This window comes from Neoarius graeffei, chromosome 4, assembly GCF_027579695.1.
Source record: "Neoarius graeffei isolate fNeoGra1 chromosome 4, fNeoGra1.pri, whole genome shotgun sequence".
Taxonomy (NCBI): Eukaryota; Metazoa; Chordata; class Actinopteri; order Siluriformes; family Ariidae; genus Neoarius; species Neoarius graeffei.
The window spans coordinates 72993365-73009766 of record NC_083572.1 but is presented as its reverse complement, the minus strand read 5'-3'; the positions used below and the strand labels follow the sequence as shown (position 1 = coordinate 73009766).

At 41.2% G+C, this 16402-nt stretch overlaps 1 protein-coding gene across 5 annotated transcripts in view; it reads left to right on the top strand.

The window, feature by feature from the left end:
• ptprfa (protein tyrosine phosphatase receptor type Fa) overlaps positions 1-16402 on the top strand; it is a 498031-nt gene that overhangs the window by 459601 nt on the left and 22028 nt on the right. For 4 of the 5 annotated variants that reach the window (XM_060919685.1, XM_060919687.1, XM_060919683.1 and 1 more), the window contains 4 exons: positions 2369-2488; positions 2614-2768; positions 10965-11250; positions 13269-13447. In XM_060919685.1, coding sequence (XP_060775668.1) covers positions 2369-2488; positions 2614-2768; positions 10965-11250; positions 13269-13447 — 740 coding nt within the window. Of the gene's footprint in view, positions 1-2368; positions 2489-2613; positions 2769-3120; positions 4137-10964; positions 11251-13268; positions 13448-16402 lie in introns of those variants that run through there. The other variant, XM_060919688.1, reaches the window with a different exon arrangement.

Sequence of the window (16402 nt, the reverse complement as noted above, 5' to 3'; positions counted from 1 at the left end):
TTCATTGTTCCCTCAATGATGGCAAGCCATCCTTGCCCAGATGCAGCAAAATAGGCCCAACCCATGATACTACCACCACCATGTTTCACAGATGGGATAAGGTTCTTATGCTGGAATGCAGTGTTTTCCTTTCTCCAAACATAACACTTCTCATTTAAACCAAAAAGTTCTATTTTGGTCTCATCTGTCCACAAAGCATTTTTCCAATAGCCTTCTGGCTTGTCCACGTGATCTTTAGCAAACTGCAGACGAGCAGCAATGTTCTTTTTGGAGAGCAGTGGCTTTTTACTTGCAACCCTGCCATGCACACCATTGTTGTTCAGTGTTCTCCTGATGGTGGAATCATGAACATTAACATTAGTCAATGTGAGAGAGGCCTTCAGTTGCTTAGAAGTTACCCTGGGGTCCTTTGTGACCTCGCCGACTATTACATGCCTTGCTCTTGGAGTGATCTTTGTTGGTCAACCACTCCTGGGGAAGGTAACAATGGTCTTGAATTTCCTCCATTTGTATACAATCTGTCTGACTGTGGATTGGTGGAGTCCAAACTCTTTAGAGATGGTTTTGTAACCTTTTTGAGCCTGATGAGCATCAACAACGCTTTTTCTGAGGTCCTCAGAAATCTCCTTTGTTCGGGCTGTGATATACTTCCATAAACATATGTTGTGAAGATCAGACTTTGATAGATCCCTGTTCTTTAAATAAAACAGAGTGCCCACTTACACCTGATTGTCATCCCACTGATTGAAAACATCTGACTCTAATTTCACCTTCAAATGAACTGTTAATCCTAGTGGTTCACATACTTTTGCCACTCACAGATATGTAATATTGGATCATTTTCCTCAATAAATAAATGACCAAGTATAATATTTTTGTCTCATTTGTTTAACTGGGTTCTCTTTATCTACTTTTAGGACTTGTGTGAAAATCTGATGATGTTTTAGATCATATTTATGCAGAAATATAGAAAATTCTAAAGGGTTCACAAACTTTCAAGCACCACTGTATATATGAGAGAGAGAGACCTTTCATCAAAATATTGTAATTCTATTGATATAAGATCTAATTCATTGATACGTGACAGTTAAAAGTTCAACTGTAGCTGTGATTATCCCGCAAGCTTCAATCTGCAGTCAACAACAGAACATGCACTTTATCTTGAAAACAAGCATGATCACTTTGATGTTGTTATCAGTGTTTAACTTTGAGCATTTATATTGTAGCTAGAACTTGCCAGTCTTAGAAGTTGGAGTTTCAGTTCGTTCTGAGTTTTATTATATTATGAATAGTCACATTAATTGAACAAAGAAGGTCCGGGTTCGAGCCCCGTGGCCAGCGAGGCCCTTTCTGTGTGGAGTTTGCATGTTCTCCCCGTGGGTTTCCTCCGGGTGCTCCGGTTTCCCCCACAGTCCAAAGACATGCAGGTTAGGTTAACTGGTGACTCTAAATTGAGCGTAGGTGTGAATGTGAATGTGAATGGTTGTCTGTGTCTATGTGTCAGCCCTGTAATGACCTGGCGACTTGTCCAGGGTGTACCCCACCTTTCGCCCGTAGTCAGCTGGGATAGGCTCCAGCTTGCCTGCGACCCTGTAGAACAGGATAAAGCGGCTAGAGATAATGAGATGAGATTATGTTACAATTGCATTATAATGTTTTGGATATGTGCTTTTATTTTAATGTGTAAACACTACTGAGAAGTGTGGCAGTAATCTTTGATCTTTGTGGAAGTTTAATATTTTTAGTGATTAAAGTTTTTCTGGTTGAAGTAATAAAAGTCTATGTGTTAAGAGTTTTAAGATTTAGGTCAGTTAGCTTTCTCACTTAACTTACCTGACAAAACTGAATTCTCAATAAAATGTTGAAAAATTAAGTAATTCTTGTGTATATCGCTCAACACTACTGATATCATGGGGGTATGAATTGGCCTGAGGGGTATGAATTGGCCTAGACTATAATATACCCCAGAGTATAAATTGGCCTAGGCCATAACATACCCGGGGTATAATCTAGCCTAGGCTGCTTTAACCCCAGGTATCGTCTGGACTGGGGGTATACTATGGCCTGTTACACCAGTTAACTTAACTACATGTCTTTGGACTGTGGGGGAAACCGGAGCACCCAGAGGAAACCCACGCAGACACCAGAAGAACATACAAACTCCACAAAGAAAGGCCCCTGGGCTCGAACCCAGAACTTTCTTGCTGTGAGGCAACAGTGCTGAGCACTACACCACCGTACCATCCGAACTTACATGTGCAAACCAAATATAAAGCTTTATTTCTATCCACTGTCTATTTCTGTCTGAACTCCTTCCACCTGCAGATGTTTATTTCTGTTCTGCTATGTGTGCATTTTTCTGCTGCAGGTGAAGTGTGACCAGTACTGGCCGAGTCGGGGGACAGAGACGTACGGCATGATTCAGGTCACACTGCTGGACACGGTGGAACTTGCCACATACAGCATCAGAACCTTTACTATGTACAAGGTGAACGCTACACTGCTGAATGACTTAGTGAGTGAAACTGTAAATTAGTTGTCGTCATCCAAACTTAGTACAAAGTGTGTGTGTGTGTGTGTGTGTGTGTGTGTGTGTGTGTGTGTGTGCAACAGAGTGGCTCCAGTGAAAAGAGGGAGGTGAGGCAGTTCCAGTTCATGGTGTGGCCGGATCATGGCGTGCCTGAGTATCCGACTCCCATCCTGGCCTTCATGCGCCGAATCAAAGCTTGTAACCCACCAGATGCTGGACCCATGGTGGTGCACTGCAGGTATACACACATATATATACACACACACACACACACACACACACAGAGGCTGTTCTATACCCGTACTTTGCTGTTTGTTGTTGTTATTATTATTATTATAATACAATATGTGTCAGGTCACGTGTATACAGTACGTGTTAATTATTAACATGTATGGTATTTTATTTACTTTTAGTGTGAATATATTTTGCATTAATACTGAATGTTAATTTATTAGTAGTAGTAGTAGTAGTATTAAGTGATTAGGTTCTCAAATATAGTTGCACAACAGGAGAACATAAGAAATAAGAGCTTACAGGAAGCAGAATTGTCTCTCAGTGGGCTTACACGTTTTCATTTTTCACTTTACAAGAGACAAGAATAACTGTACGAAAGGAAAGCAATCTCAGCAAGAGGAAGATTCAGTCTCACGTTGAAGATGTATTCCTTTGCAAAAGAAATCTACCCAAGTGTACTGTATGTTGGTGTTCTCAAATGGATGCATTTGGATCACAGATAACTACAGTGGGGTCCGAAAGCCTGAGACCACATTGAAAATCTGGGAATGTTTTTTTCCATTTAAAATTGGAAATAAACAGAAGGTTTTAGAATTTTTAAGTATTTAACACAAAGAAAGTAAATGTTCAGTGTCTTGCATATTTAATATTCAAGAATCTGCACTATTCCTAGGTCCCTATTTACATGGAAGCAAATGTGTGATATTGATCTTGTGAACTGATTTGTACAAAGGCTCAGGTTTTCCTCTCGCCTGATGTCTTGTATTGAAGCTCGTGTTCAGATTTGTCGAGTCCATGCCACCTCGAGTGCACACTGTCATTAAAACAGAAAGTGGACATACAAAACACGAAGAAACTCTGAAATGCATGTCAGTATTTCAAGGATTCTGCTTTTCACCCAAGTTGCTGTCAATACCATCATTTGTAATGGAAATCGCTTTATTAAAATAGAAGCATTTTCACTTGTGCTCGCAGACTTTTGGACCCCAATGTGGTGGTTAAATTCATTTCTGTATGTATAAAAATGACAGCCTCCTCTCTTTAATATTTTATTTTGAGGCGATATTCCAAACAGCAGCTTATTGTTATTAGTAGCAAGTGCAGTAGCAAAACCTTAGGAAACAGTCTGGCCTGTATGATAGATACGTACTGCAGGGCGTTTATGTAAGCAACATCATTTACTGGGTGTGATTTGAACTAATAAAACAGTATCTATTATACATACAGCCCTGAATCATCTCGTTTCTAACTTGTTTACCATGAGTGTGAGACTCTTTGATGAAAGTTGTGTCGTAAGTGCAGTGGTTTTAGATATATTGGACTTAACGCTGAAGTAGGAACTCGGGCATCATATTCAACCGACAATTTGGAGGGGATATGGCTACATCCATATTCTTTGTTTGTTAGCAAAAATGTATCCAGTTAACTATGATGAGAGATGTGCTGGATATTTATCTCGTCAAAACAGTAAACTGTATAGTCACTATTATAAATTTAACAAGCTAATATGCATGTATGTTGATTGATCTAAACAAATACTAGTCTATAAATACTATCCACATATTTCTATCCACATTCACTGGATATGAGCAATCGCGCACTCTGATTGGCTACTCTACTACTAGGCTATCAGCTTATATACCGTGAGTAGAAAAAAACAAAATGGCGGAGCGCATTGCTGAACCAACCAAGGATAGCATAAAAACTCTCCTCAAACACCCCCCCTCCAAAAAAAATATTTAAAAAAGCAACAAAATATGGAATGTAAGTATTTGATGGTAAGAACGTGTCTTTTTTTTATTTTTCAAGAATTATCATTACAGCATTTTTCACAAATTGCTACTGTCATTTTGCCAGTTTGTTTACATTCTAAGCGGAAATGATTTTGTCGGACGTTTTGTAGAAAGTTTTTATTTATCAAATTTGCAAAAAATAAAAATTTAAATGCTCTGTTTCTCAAAATTCAGTGCCTGTGGATAGAATAAAACAGTTATTCCACTCAATCTCGTCATACATGGCTTATAGCCAACTCGCCGTTATGCTCCTTGTCGGCTATCATCTCATGTACAACTACCGTATTTTCTGGACTATAAGCCGCTACTTTTTTCCTAGGTTTTGAACCATGCGGCTTATACAAAGGTGCGGCTATTCTGTGGATTTTTCTTCCACCGCTAGGGGCGCTCTAACCGGAAGTAGAATCAAAAATAAGATCGACGAAAAATCAATGCAAAGAAGAATTAGCAGATCTTTAGCAGATAGAACACGCACGACAAATTACTAACTGGTACGGTAATTATTTTCAAATCCTCGCCCCTTCATCATGGAAACCACACGAAGAAGTTCGTATGATGCAAGTTTTCTATGGTGAGACGTTGGAGGCAGCAGCGGGAAGAGCTCATGCAATGCCATAAGTCGAGAAAAGCTTTCAGAGGACATAAAAGCAGGTGGCCTGAACTTGAAAATGTCCTGGAGGACTGGGTGAACACACAGAGAGCAGGTGGCCGAGGTGTATCCACTATACAGATCCGACTGAAAGCCGAAACAATCGCCCGCGAAATGAATATTGAAGATTTCAAAGCTGGGCCGTCATGGTGTTTCAGATTTATGAGACGTAAAAACCTGTCCATTAGGGCACGGACCACTCTCTGTCAGCAACTCCCCCCTGACTATCAGGAAAAAATTGAAAACTTCCACAAATTCGTTGAAACAAAGATACAAGAAAACTCCATCAGACCAGACGACATCATAAATATGGATGAAGTCCCTTTGACGTTTGATCTGCCACTGACCAAGACTGTTAACAAGACAGGTGCATCATCCGTGTTGTTGAAAACAACAGGCCATGAGAAGACGCACTTCACCTGCGTTCTGGCATGCACGGCATCCGGACAAAAACTTCCACCAATGGTGATTTTTAAGCGCGTAACTATGCCGAAAGAACAACTCCCGAAAGGCATAGTGGTCAAAGTTAACACCAAAGGGTGGATGATGGAAGGCCTAATGAATGAATGGTTAACGGAGTGCTACGGTAAGCGCCCGGGAGGATTTTTTCACCAGAAAAAAGCACTGCTTGTTTTGGATAGCATGAGGGCCCACATCACAGATTCTGTGAAAGCAGCGATCAAGAAAACAAACTCCATTCCAGCTGTGATTCCTGGAGGTACAACAAAGTATTTGCAGCCACTTGACATCTGTGTGAATCGGGCATTTAAAGCTGCACTCCGGGTTGAGTGGGAGACTTGGATGACAAGTGGTGAGAAGTCTTTCACAAAAACTGGCCGCATGCGAAAAGCATCCTTTTCTGATGTCTGTCAGTGGATCCTAACAGCGTGGAGTGCTGTGAAAGAATCCACCATCACCAACGGGTTCCGAAAGGCTGGACTGCTACGCGAAGAGAGCGGCGCACCTTCAGAGCTAACTTCACCGGAGGATGACAGTGACACGGAGAGCGAGACTGATGGAGACAGATGTGACGAAGCGCTTCTGAGGCTGTTCAACTCCGACACTGAAGAAGACGGCTTCATGGGTTTCAGCGAAGATGATTAAAGTGACTTGTGGTTTCAAACACAGGAGAAATGAAGGTAAATAAATACCGGTTATTTTCTCTTGGTTCTGTTCCGTTTTAATCAGCAAAGTTGCTGCCGTGTTAAAAGGCACTGTTCGGAAAGAATCTGTTCAGGTACATACATGTACATTTACAGTACAAAATCGTTCTGTACATGCAGTAAATATCTAATTTTTCAACATAGATATCTGCGGCTTATAGCCCGGTGCGGCTTGTATATCTTTTTTTAAATTTTTTTTTTAAAATAGAGCGGGTGCAGCTTATATACAGGTGCGCTCTATAGTCCAGAAAATACGGTAGATTTTGTTGAATAACCGTTAACTATAAACAGCATTAAAATGAGCTCATTTGTTTCCTGTTGAAGCTGTGAGCAGCCATGTTGATTTGATGCCATATGGTAGACTTGAGGTAGAAGAGACCTTCCTGACTTACCAAATAGGATTTCTGAGTTGATGGGGTGTTTTCTTTGGGGTTTTTTTTTCCTAGTCTGAGGTCAGAAATTCAAAGCTATGGGTTTTAGTCAAAACACAGCTTAGTCAGGACAAGAAGAGGTTGACTGGAGAGAATCTGCAGGTGTGGAGAGCTACCAGTCACCTACTGCCATGAGCTGGATCTCCATTCAGCTGTTTCACAATTTTAAAAAAATTACTGAAAATTTGGCAAAAAAGAAAATGCAAATGAATGTGTTTCTATTAACAATGATCATATGAAAATTCCAAAGGTAATGTAAATGTGATTAAAGGGAAAAAAGATTTACATTTGTTTGTCGTCTGTGTATGAAAGAGCACCAAAACAGTAGCATAAATAACTTTATTAATGTATAATAATCATAATTTATTGCATTTTAATTCTTTATTAGTGAAATTAATAATATTTTTGTGTTTCACATTCAATCGTTCATTCATTTATCTTCAGTAACCGCGTTATCCTGGTCAGGGTCATGGTGTTGTTTCGTTGTTGTTTCAGAAAAACTTTAATTTCTTGTTCTATACAAACATCACATGATTGTCCTCTGCCATATTTATGATGTTAGATATAAGTATAGCACTGAACTGGGGGCGGCACGGTGGTGTAGTGGTTAGCGCTGTCGCCTCACAGCAAGAAGGTCCGGGTTCGAGCCCTGTGGCCGGCGAGGGCCTTTCTGTGCGGAGTTTGCATGTTCTCCCCGTGTCCGTGTGGGTTTCGTCCGGGTGCTCCAGTTTCCCCCACAGTCCAAAGACATGCAGGTTAGGTTAACTGGTGACTCTAAATTGACCGTAGGTGTGAATGTGAGTGTGAATGGTTGTCTGTGTCTATGTGTCAGCCCTGTGATGACCTGGCGACTTGTCCAGGGTGTACCCCGCCTTTCGCCCGTAGTCAGCTGGGATAGGCTCCAGCTTGCCTGCGACCCTGTAGAACAGGATAAAGCGGCTAGAGATAATGAGATGAGATGAGCACTGAACTGTGTTTCCATCATAGCTCCACTTACGCACGTGCGCGCGCACGCATACACACACACATACATACATATATACACATATATATATATATATATATATATATATATATATATATATATATATATATATATATACACATTTTATATATATATACACACACACACACACAACCCCGATTCCAAAAAAGTTGGGACAAAATAAAAACGGAATGCAATAATTTACAAATCTCAAAAACTGATATTGTATTCACAATAGAACATAGACTGTGGGTGGTAAAAGAGAGCAACTGGACTTGCTTGAAGATTCTTGAAGACTTTTCACCTCTCATCCGAAAGGCTTCTTCAGTTCTGTCTGACTGGTAGGGAGCATCAGGTATTTATCCTCTCATGGATGAAAAGTGTCAGTGATTCACAGGAGGACAGAGAGGCCCTGTCCACACGACAACACATTCAGGTGAATCTGATAAAATTGTTTATCGTTTCGGCCTGGCGTCCACACGGCACCAGCGTTTTGGGTGCCCCAAAACGAAATCTTTTGAGAACGGGTTCCAGAGTGGAAAAATCTGGCAACGGCGCCGTTGCGAAGTCGTCTGGATGAGTAGAACGGACTTGTTTACGATGACGTCACAACCACATGACTGTCAGTGCTTCACGCCGGGTAGAAGTGTAACGAACTCGATGCGAGTTGTCAACAAATCCTATAACTTGGTTCATGAAACGCGCTTACAAAATATTTTCACTGCTTTCCAAAAACAAAACCAATCCCGCCAGCAAAAATAGGGGGAAAAAAAAGGAGAGATCTCACCTCCTCAGATGTTGGTTTAAGTCCGACAATACATTCCTCAAAAAGGGCGTAGAAGAACAAAGTAATCCATCAACGTGTAGCATTCAATTTATTCCGGACCATTAAAGAATTCTGGAGGATATCAGAATGTTGGTGTACCGGCTTCCACCTACCCCCATTCATTCCTCTTTCCGTGTCTTTCGTTTTACGCTACTGATTAATAATCAAAACTTTATGTGGCTGATGCTACAGAAGAAGGGGTTTATGCGCATGCGTCTACTTCTTCTATTGTTCTGGTGTCTCCGATGGGACCGTCTTACAGCGCACGTAGAGGTGTGGCATGTGTATTGCATCATTTTCAGCAAGCGTTGCATTGCCATATGTACCTGATATTTTACTGATCCGTTGCCCATGTGAACGCGATATTTTAAAAAAAAATCTCGTTGCCGTTGTCATGTGGATGTAGCCAGAGAATCAGCATTCCATTGATCACCCTAATGGGCAATCCATTGGTCATCCTAACGACTCTCGAGGCTGTTCACAACCAGCCCCCAGTGACCCACACCAACAGGATGACTCAATGACACCTTAGATGAGCTTTTCATCCATGAGAGGATAAATACCTGATGCTCCCTACCAGTCAGACAGAACTGAAGAAGCCTTTCGGATGAGAGGTGAAACGTCTTCAAGAATCTTCAAGCAAGTCCAGTTGCTTTCTTTTACCACCCACAGTTTACCATGACCTGGATGACTGAGAATCTTCACAGACAAATAGAACATAGACAACATATCAAATGTCGAAAATGAGACATTTTGAAATTTCATGCCAAATATTGGCTCATTTGAAATTTCATGACAGCAACACATATCTCAAAAAAGTTGGGACAGGGGCAATAAGAGGCTGGAAAAGTTAAAGGTACAAAAAAGGAACAGCTGGAGGACCAAATTGCAACTCATTAGGTCAATTGGCAATAGGTCATTAACATGACTGGGTATAAAAAGAGCATCTTGGAGTGGCAGCGGCTCTCAGAAGTAAAGATGGGAAGAGGATCACCAATCCCCCTAATTCTGCGCTGACAAATAGTGGAGTAATATCAGAAAGGATGTTCGACTGTGTAAAATTGCAAAGAGTTTGAACATATCATCATCTACAGTGCATAATATCATCAAAAGATTCAGAGAATCTGGAAGAATCTCTGTGCGTAAGGGTCAAGGCCGGAAAACCATACTGGGTGCCCGTGATCTTCGGGCCCTTAGACGGCACTGCATCACACACAGGCATGCTTCTGTATTGGAAATCACAAAATGGGCTCAGGAATATTTCCAGAGAACATTATCTGTGAACACAATTCACCGTGCCATCCGCCGTTGCCAGCTAAAACTCTATAGTTCAAAGAAGAAGCCGTATCTAAACATGATCCAGAAGCGCAGACGTCTTCTCTGGGCCAAGGCTCATTTAAAATGGACTGTGGCAAAGTGGAAAACTGTTCTGTGGTCAGACGAATCAAAATTTGAAGTTCTTTATAGAAATCAGGGACGCCGTGTCATTCGGACTAAAGAGGAGAAGGATGACCCAAGTTGTTATCAGCGTTCAGTTCAGAAGCCTGCATCTCTGATGGTATGGGGTTGCATTAGTGCGTGTGGCATGGGCAGCTTACACATCTGGAAAGACACCATCAATGCTGAAAGGTATATCCAGGTTCTAGAGCAACATATGCTCCCATCCAGACGACGTCTCTTTCAGGGAAGACCTTGCATTTTCCAACATGACAATGCCAAACCACATACTGCATCAATTACAGCATCATGGCTGCGTAGAAGAAGGGTCCGGGTACTGAACTGGCCAGCCTGCAGTCCAGATCTTTCACCCATAGAAAACATTTGGCGCATCATAATACGGAAGATACGACAAAAAAGACCTAAGATAGTTGAGCAACTAGAATCCTACATTAGACAAGAATGGGTTAACATTCCTATCCCTAAACTTGAGCAATTTGTCTCCTCAGTCCCCAGACGTTTACAGACTGTTGTAAAGAGAAAAGGGGATGTCTCACAGTCGTAAACATGGCCTTGTCCCAACTTTTTTGAGATGTGATGTCATAAAATTTAAAATCACCTAATTTTTCTCTTTAAATGATACATTTTCTCAGTTTAAACATTTGATATGTCATCTATGTTCTATTCTGAATAAAATATCTTCCACATCATTGCATTCCGTTTTTATTTACAATTTGTACTTTGTCCCAACTTTTTTGGAATCGGGGTTGTGTGTGTGTGTGTGTGTGTGTGTGTGTATGTGTATATATATATATATATATATATATATATATATATATATTACACACACACACACACACACACACACAAAAAAAAAATACATATATATCTGAGTTAACCTGTGTCTCTGTGCCAGTGCGGGCGTGGGCCGGACAGGCTGCTTCATCGTGATCGATGCCATGCTGGAGCGCATGAAGCACGAGCAAGCAGTGGATGTGTACGGTCATGTGACCCTGATGCGCTCTCAGAGGAACTACATGGTGCAAACAGAGGATCAGTACATCTTCATCCATGACGCGCTCCTGGAGGCAGCCGTATGCGCACACACCGAGGTCCCTGCACGCAGCCTTTACTCACACCTCCAGAAACTCACAAACACACCTCCAGGGGAAACCGTCACCGCCATGGAGCTGGAGTTCAAGGTCAGTCTAGGAAGCACATAGATACACACGTCACACTTATTCAGACACATATACACACTCTGGAAAACACTGAGGTTTATCTGGCTTTTTCAATGAAGACTGAGAAGAAGGACTCACTGTCAACAATACACACATAGTATATATTAAAATATTTAAAATAAATCAAGAAAAATAAAGAAGAACTAGCAGCGGAAAGGTAAAGATGATAAATGTTGTTGTTTCCCAATACAGTGGTAATTACATTTTTATGATAGGTTAAATATAAAATATTATTATATGGCATGAGCTACTTCTGGTAAAATCGTGCGCTCTGATTGGTTCCTTGGTGGGCAGAATTTTCCCATAATGCCTGTGGGCAATTACAGACTTTCTTTCCAAGGTGCCGGCTTTCAATATTACAAAAAACAAACAAAAACAAAACAACAAAAAAGATTAATTGGAAATCAAAATGGAATCAAAAATGGCTGAAACACAAAAGACAAACAAGAGTCGCCGAGTTATTCAAGAAATGAGTAATGAAGAGCAGTCAGAAACCACTAAGCGCTAACAGAAATTCAGTTTTGAAACGGTTAGCTGTTTATTCTGCATGCGTGACTCAACTACATTACAAATATGATACAACTGAAAGCAGTGTTGAAAGCATGACCCACCTTCTCTTGACATTTAGTTCATGGACAGATGTCCTGACATTTTCCTTTAGAATTCACTGGTATAATTCAGAATTCATTGTTCCATCAATGATGGCAAGCTGTCCTGGCCCACATGCAGCAAAACAGGCCCAAACCATGATACTACCACCACCATGTTTCACAGATGGGATAAGGTTCTTATGCTGGAATGCAGTGTTTCCCTTTCTCCAAACATAACGCTTCTCATTTAAACCAAAAAGTTCTATTTTGGTCTCCTCCATCCACAAAACATTTTTCCAGTAGCCTTCTGGCTTGTCCACGTGATCTTTAGCAAACTGCAGATGAGCAGCAATGTTCTTTTTGGAGAGCAGTGGTTTTCTCCTTGCCACCCTGCCATGCACACCATTGTTGTTCAGTGTTCTCCTGGTGGTGAACTCATGAAAATTAACATTAGCCAATCTGAGAGAGGCCTTCAGTTGCTTAGAAGTTACCCTGGGGTCCTTTGTGACCTCACCGACTATTACACGCCTTGCTCTTGGAGTGATCTTTGTTGATATTTTCCCGTAAAGACCTCGTGCTAAGTTAATAAGCAGTTAATAATGGTGCATTGATTACTGAGAAAAATATTTAATGATTTAACAGTCAAATGTTTAATAGAGATAGTAACAATATAACAGATAAATTTGCCAGAACATAATCACTAACAGGGTCAGCACGGTGGTGTAGTGGTTAGCGCTGTCGCCTCACAGCAAGAAGGTCCGGGTTTGAGCCCCATGGCTGGCGAGGGCCTTTCTGTGTGGAGTTTGTATGTTCCCCCCGTGTCCACGTGGGTTTCCTCCGGGTGCTCCGGTTTCCCCCACAGTCCAAAGACATGCAGGTTAGGTTAACTGGTGACTCTAAATTGACCGTAGGTGTGAATGTGAGTGTGAATGGTTGTCTGTGTCTATGTGTCAGCCCTGTGATGACCTGGCGACTTGTCCAGGGTGTACCCCGCCTTTCGCCCGTAGTCAGCTGGGATAGGCTCCAGCTTGCCTGCGACCCTGTAGTACAGGATAAAGCGGCTAGAGATAATGAGATGAGATGAGAAAATACAGACACATACTGTACTTATACAAACCTCACTAACACGTCAAATCAGACATCGAATCTCTCAGGCTGTCAAAACACTAGACATTGACCCTACATGTTCTGAGGCATCATTCCAAACACCACCATGCACCCTCCCCATTTCCAGGGCATCTTTCAGTGCTAGGTGTCTCCGAATAGAGCTGAACAGTTGTTACAGTGTGATAGGTGTCCTCCTGTGATGGAGTATGTACTGCGAATGCTTGCTGATATTGTGATGTTGTAAAGATGTTTTATAACCCTCTCTGTTTGCTCCCTTCATAGAAACTGGCCAACTCCAAAGCACACACCTCCCGATTCATCAGCGCCAACCTGCCGTGCAACAAGTTCAAAAACCGGCTCGTCAACATCATGCCGTACGAGTCGAGCCGAGCATGTCTGCAGCCCATCAGAGGAGTTGAGGGATCTGACTACATCAATGCCAGCTTCATCGACGGATATAGGTGTGTTAGTCCAAACAGAATAAGAATTGTTTATTCACTGTTACTCACCAGTTTATTATTCTTTCTGAGAATGGATTTGAACATTCTGGTGATGAACGCAACTAAATAAGAGTGCTGATTAAAACAGCTAGCTAGCATGTAAGGCCCATAAACTAACTAGAAAAACAATGAGATGAACTTGAACCAGTTTCATACATATCAATCTTTGGTCAATCAAACCTGTATAACCAACCTCCAAAATCCGTATTTCCCTTATAAAATCCTTATAAGATGCAAATTAAAATAATTTACCTAAAATTTGAATGATAATTAACAATGATACAGTGCAATGCAATAATGAGTACACCCCCCCTGAAAAACGACATTTTTCACAGTATTAAAATGAACACAAACAATATGTCCCAAACAGTTCCTTGATGATGTTTATTGCACTATGTTCTTACATTATAACTCAAGCAGAAAGGTGAAAAGATGCCTTAAATTACATATTTTTCTGTTTCCGTGAAAGTGGGGTGGAGCAAAAGTGAGTACACCCCACAACAAACTCAATTACATCCAGTACATTTAGTACTTTGTATGGCCTCCATTATTTGCAATGACAGCCCCAAGTCTCTTTGGCATGGAGTGCACAAGTTGACAACATTTGGCTACATCAATCTTTTTCCATTCTTCAAGGATGACATCTTTCAGAGCCTGGATGTTGGATGGAGAGTGATGCTCAACCTGCCTCTTCAGTATTCCCCAAAGATGCTCTATAGGGTTCAGATCAGGTGACATACTTGGCCATGGAATCACTCTCACCCTGTTCCTCTTCAGAAAGTCAGCAGTGGCCTTAGACGTGTGTTTTGGGTCATTGTCATGTTGAAAAATGGCACGACGACCAACGGCCCGAAGTGATGGAAGCATCTTAGCTTTCAGTATAGAGCAGTACATTTGAGAATTCATGATGCCATCAATGAAATGCAGTTCTCCAACACCCGCAGCACTCATGCAACCCCACATAAGAACACTACCCCCTCCATGTTTCACTGTGGGCACCATGCATTTTTCCTTATACTCCTCACCCTTGCGACGCCAGACTGTTTTGAAGCCATCAGTTACAAAAAGATTGATTTTGGTCTCATCACTCCAGAGTATAGAGTCCCAGTAACCTTCATCCTTTTCAGCATGTGCCCTGGCGAACTCTAGACGGGCTTTTTTGTGACTGGGCTTTAGGAGAGGCTTCCTTCGGGGACGACACCCATGCATGCCATTCCGCTGCACTGTACGGCATATTGCGTCACGTGACACATTCACTCCAATTTCAGTCTGTACTTCCTTAGATACCTGTTGTGCACTTGCATGCCGATTTTCCTCAACTTTTCTCATTACAAGCCGCTCCTGCCTGGGTGTTAATTTTCTTGGCCGGCCTGTACGTCTCTGTACTTTGGCTGCAGTTCCATCTGTCTTGAATTTTTGGATCACTTTTGCAACCGTGTTCTTACTGATAAGTAAGGCTTTACTGATCTTCTTGTAGCCCTCACCTCTCTTGTGTAAAGCAATAATCCGCTTTCTCAGATCCAGAGACATTTCCTGGCCATGAGGTGCCATTGCTGACAGCAGGAAATGGGAAAGGGTGGTTTGCTTTAGGTAACAGCCTTTTGTAGCCAACTGCCTAATTAACACCTGTGTAATGACTAATTAGACTCACCTGTGGTTAATTGTTTGTTCAGGTCCACATTGGTAGCCTAAAAAGTTGCTTTACTCAGAGCCCTTCAGTGGGGTGTACTCATTTCTGCACCACACAAATTTCACTAAAACTGAAATAAAAATCATTTAAGTTATATTATTAGCCTTTGTTTTGAGTTCAAAAGCTCAACAGAACCTGTGTTTAACTTAGTCTGGGAACATTTTGGAAATATATCTTTGTGTTCCTTGTCATATTGTGTGAAATGTTACTTTTCAAAGAGGGTGTACTCATTATTGCATTGCACTGTATATCCAAGTTACTTTTTATTCAGTATTAATAACAATAAACCTTCAGAATGAATACAAAGCTCCAATGTTTGACAAAAACACAGTGTCACTCTAATGTTCTGAATTGTAGTCCATGACAGCTTTTTTAACACTCTGCACCAATACCTCACGAGGCTGCATGTCACAGCAAGTGTCTGTGTTGATCTTGCCGGAGTGCCCATTCAGAATCTTTTTCAGTCGCTAGTGAAAGTCGCTCAGGTGGAAATACGCGTTTCAAACAAAATGTTACTTCCCGGTTAGCGGGATTCTCGCAATGCGGTGTGCATGATCAAAAGTGGAACGAAGTCTCGCTACCACAAGATAACGCGCAATTTCATAAGACTCTTTACTGGCTGTTTGTGCTTTCTGTGGTGTACAGTACGTTTGTAAATGTTATGTGCTCTTTTATCATCGTGGGAATTGATTATAGCTCGAAATAAATATTGAAGTTTTTTTTAAAGAATCCGTATAACTTTATTTGTACACCCGTATACTACGTTTATTGAATCAAATCTGTATAAAATACGGACATTCTGTATCGGTTGACATGTATGCAGTTTGTTTATTTTAACCTTTGAATATGAACATGACTGTGCATATTCACTCATATTCAGAGTTACACGCTCCTGTAACTTTCCTTATCACTGGGGTGGTACCCTTTTGTAACTTTAGTGTCTGAAAAAATATACATTTCTATACCTGAAAAATGTGTATGAAATATTTACCTTTAAATTATTATTTCAAAAGTTTGTGCTCTAGAGTGTACCACTCCAGTGACAAAGAATTACAGTTGTTGTGGGTTTTTTTTTGTTATCCCTCACCCAAACGAAGTTTGGTGGGGGATATAGAAACGGGTTCCGTCTGACCGTCCATCCATCCGGTCACGTTTTCGTTTCCGGGCTATGTCTTTAAAACTACTGAAGATAACGTCATGAAACTTTGTATACATATCAGGCAACA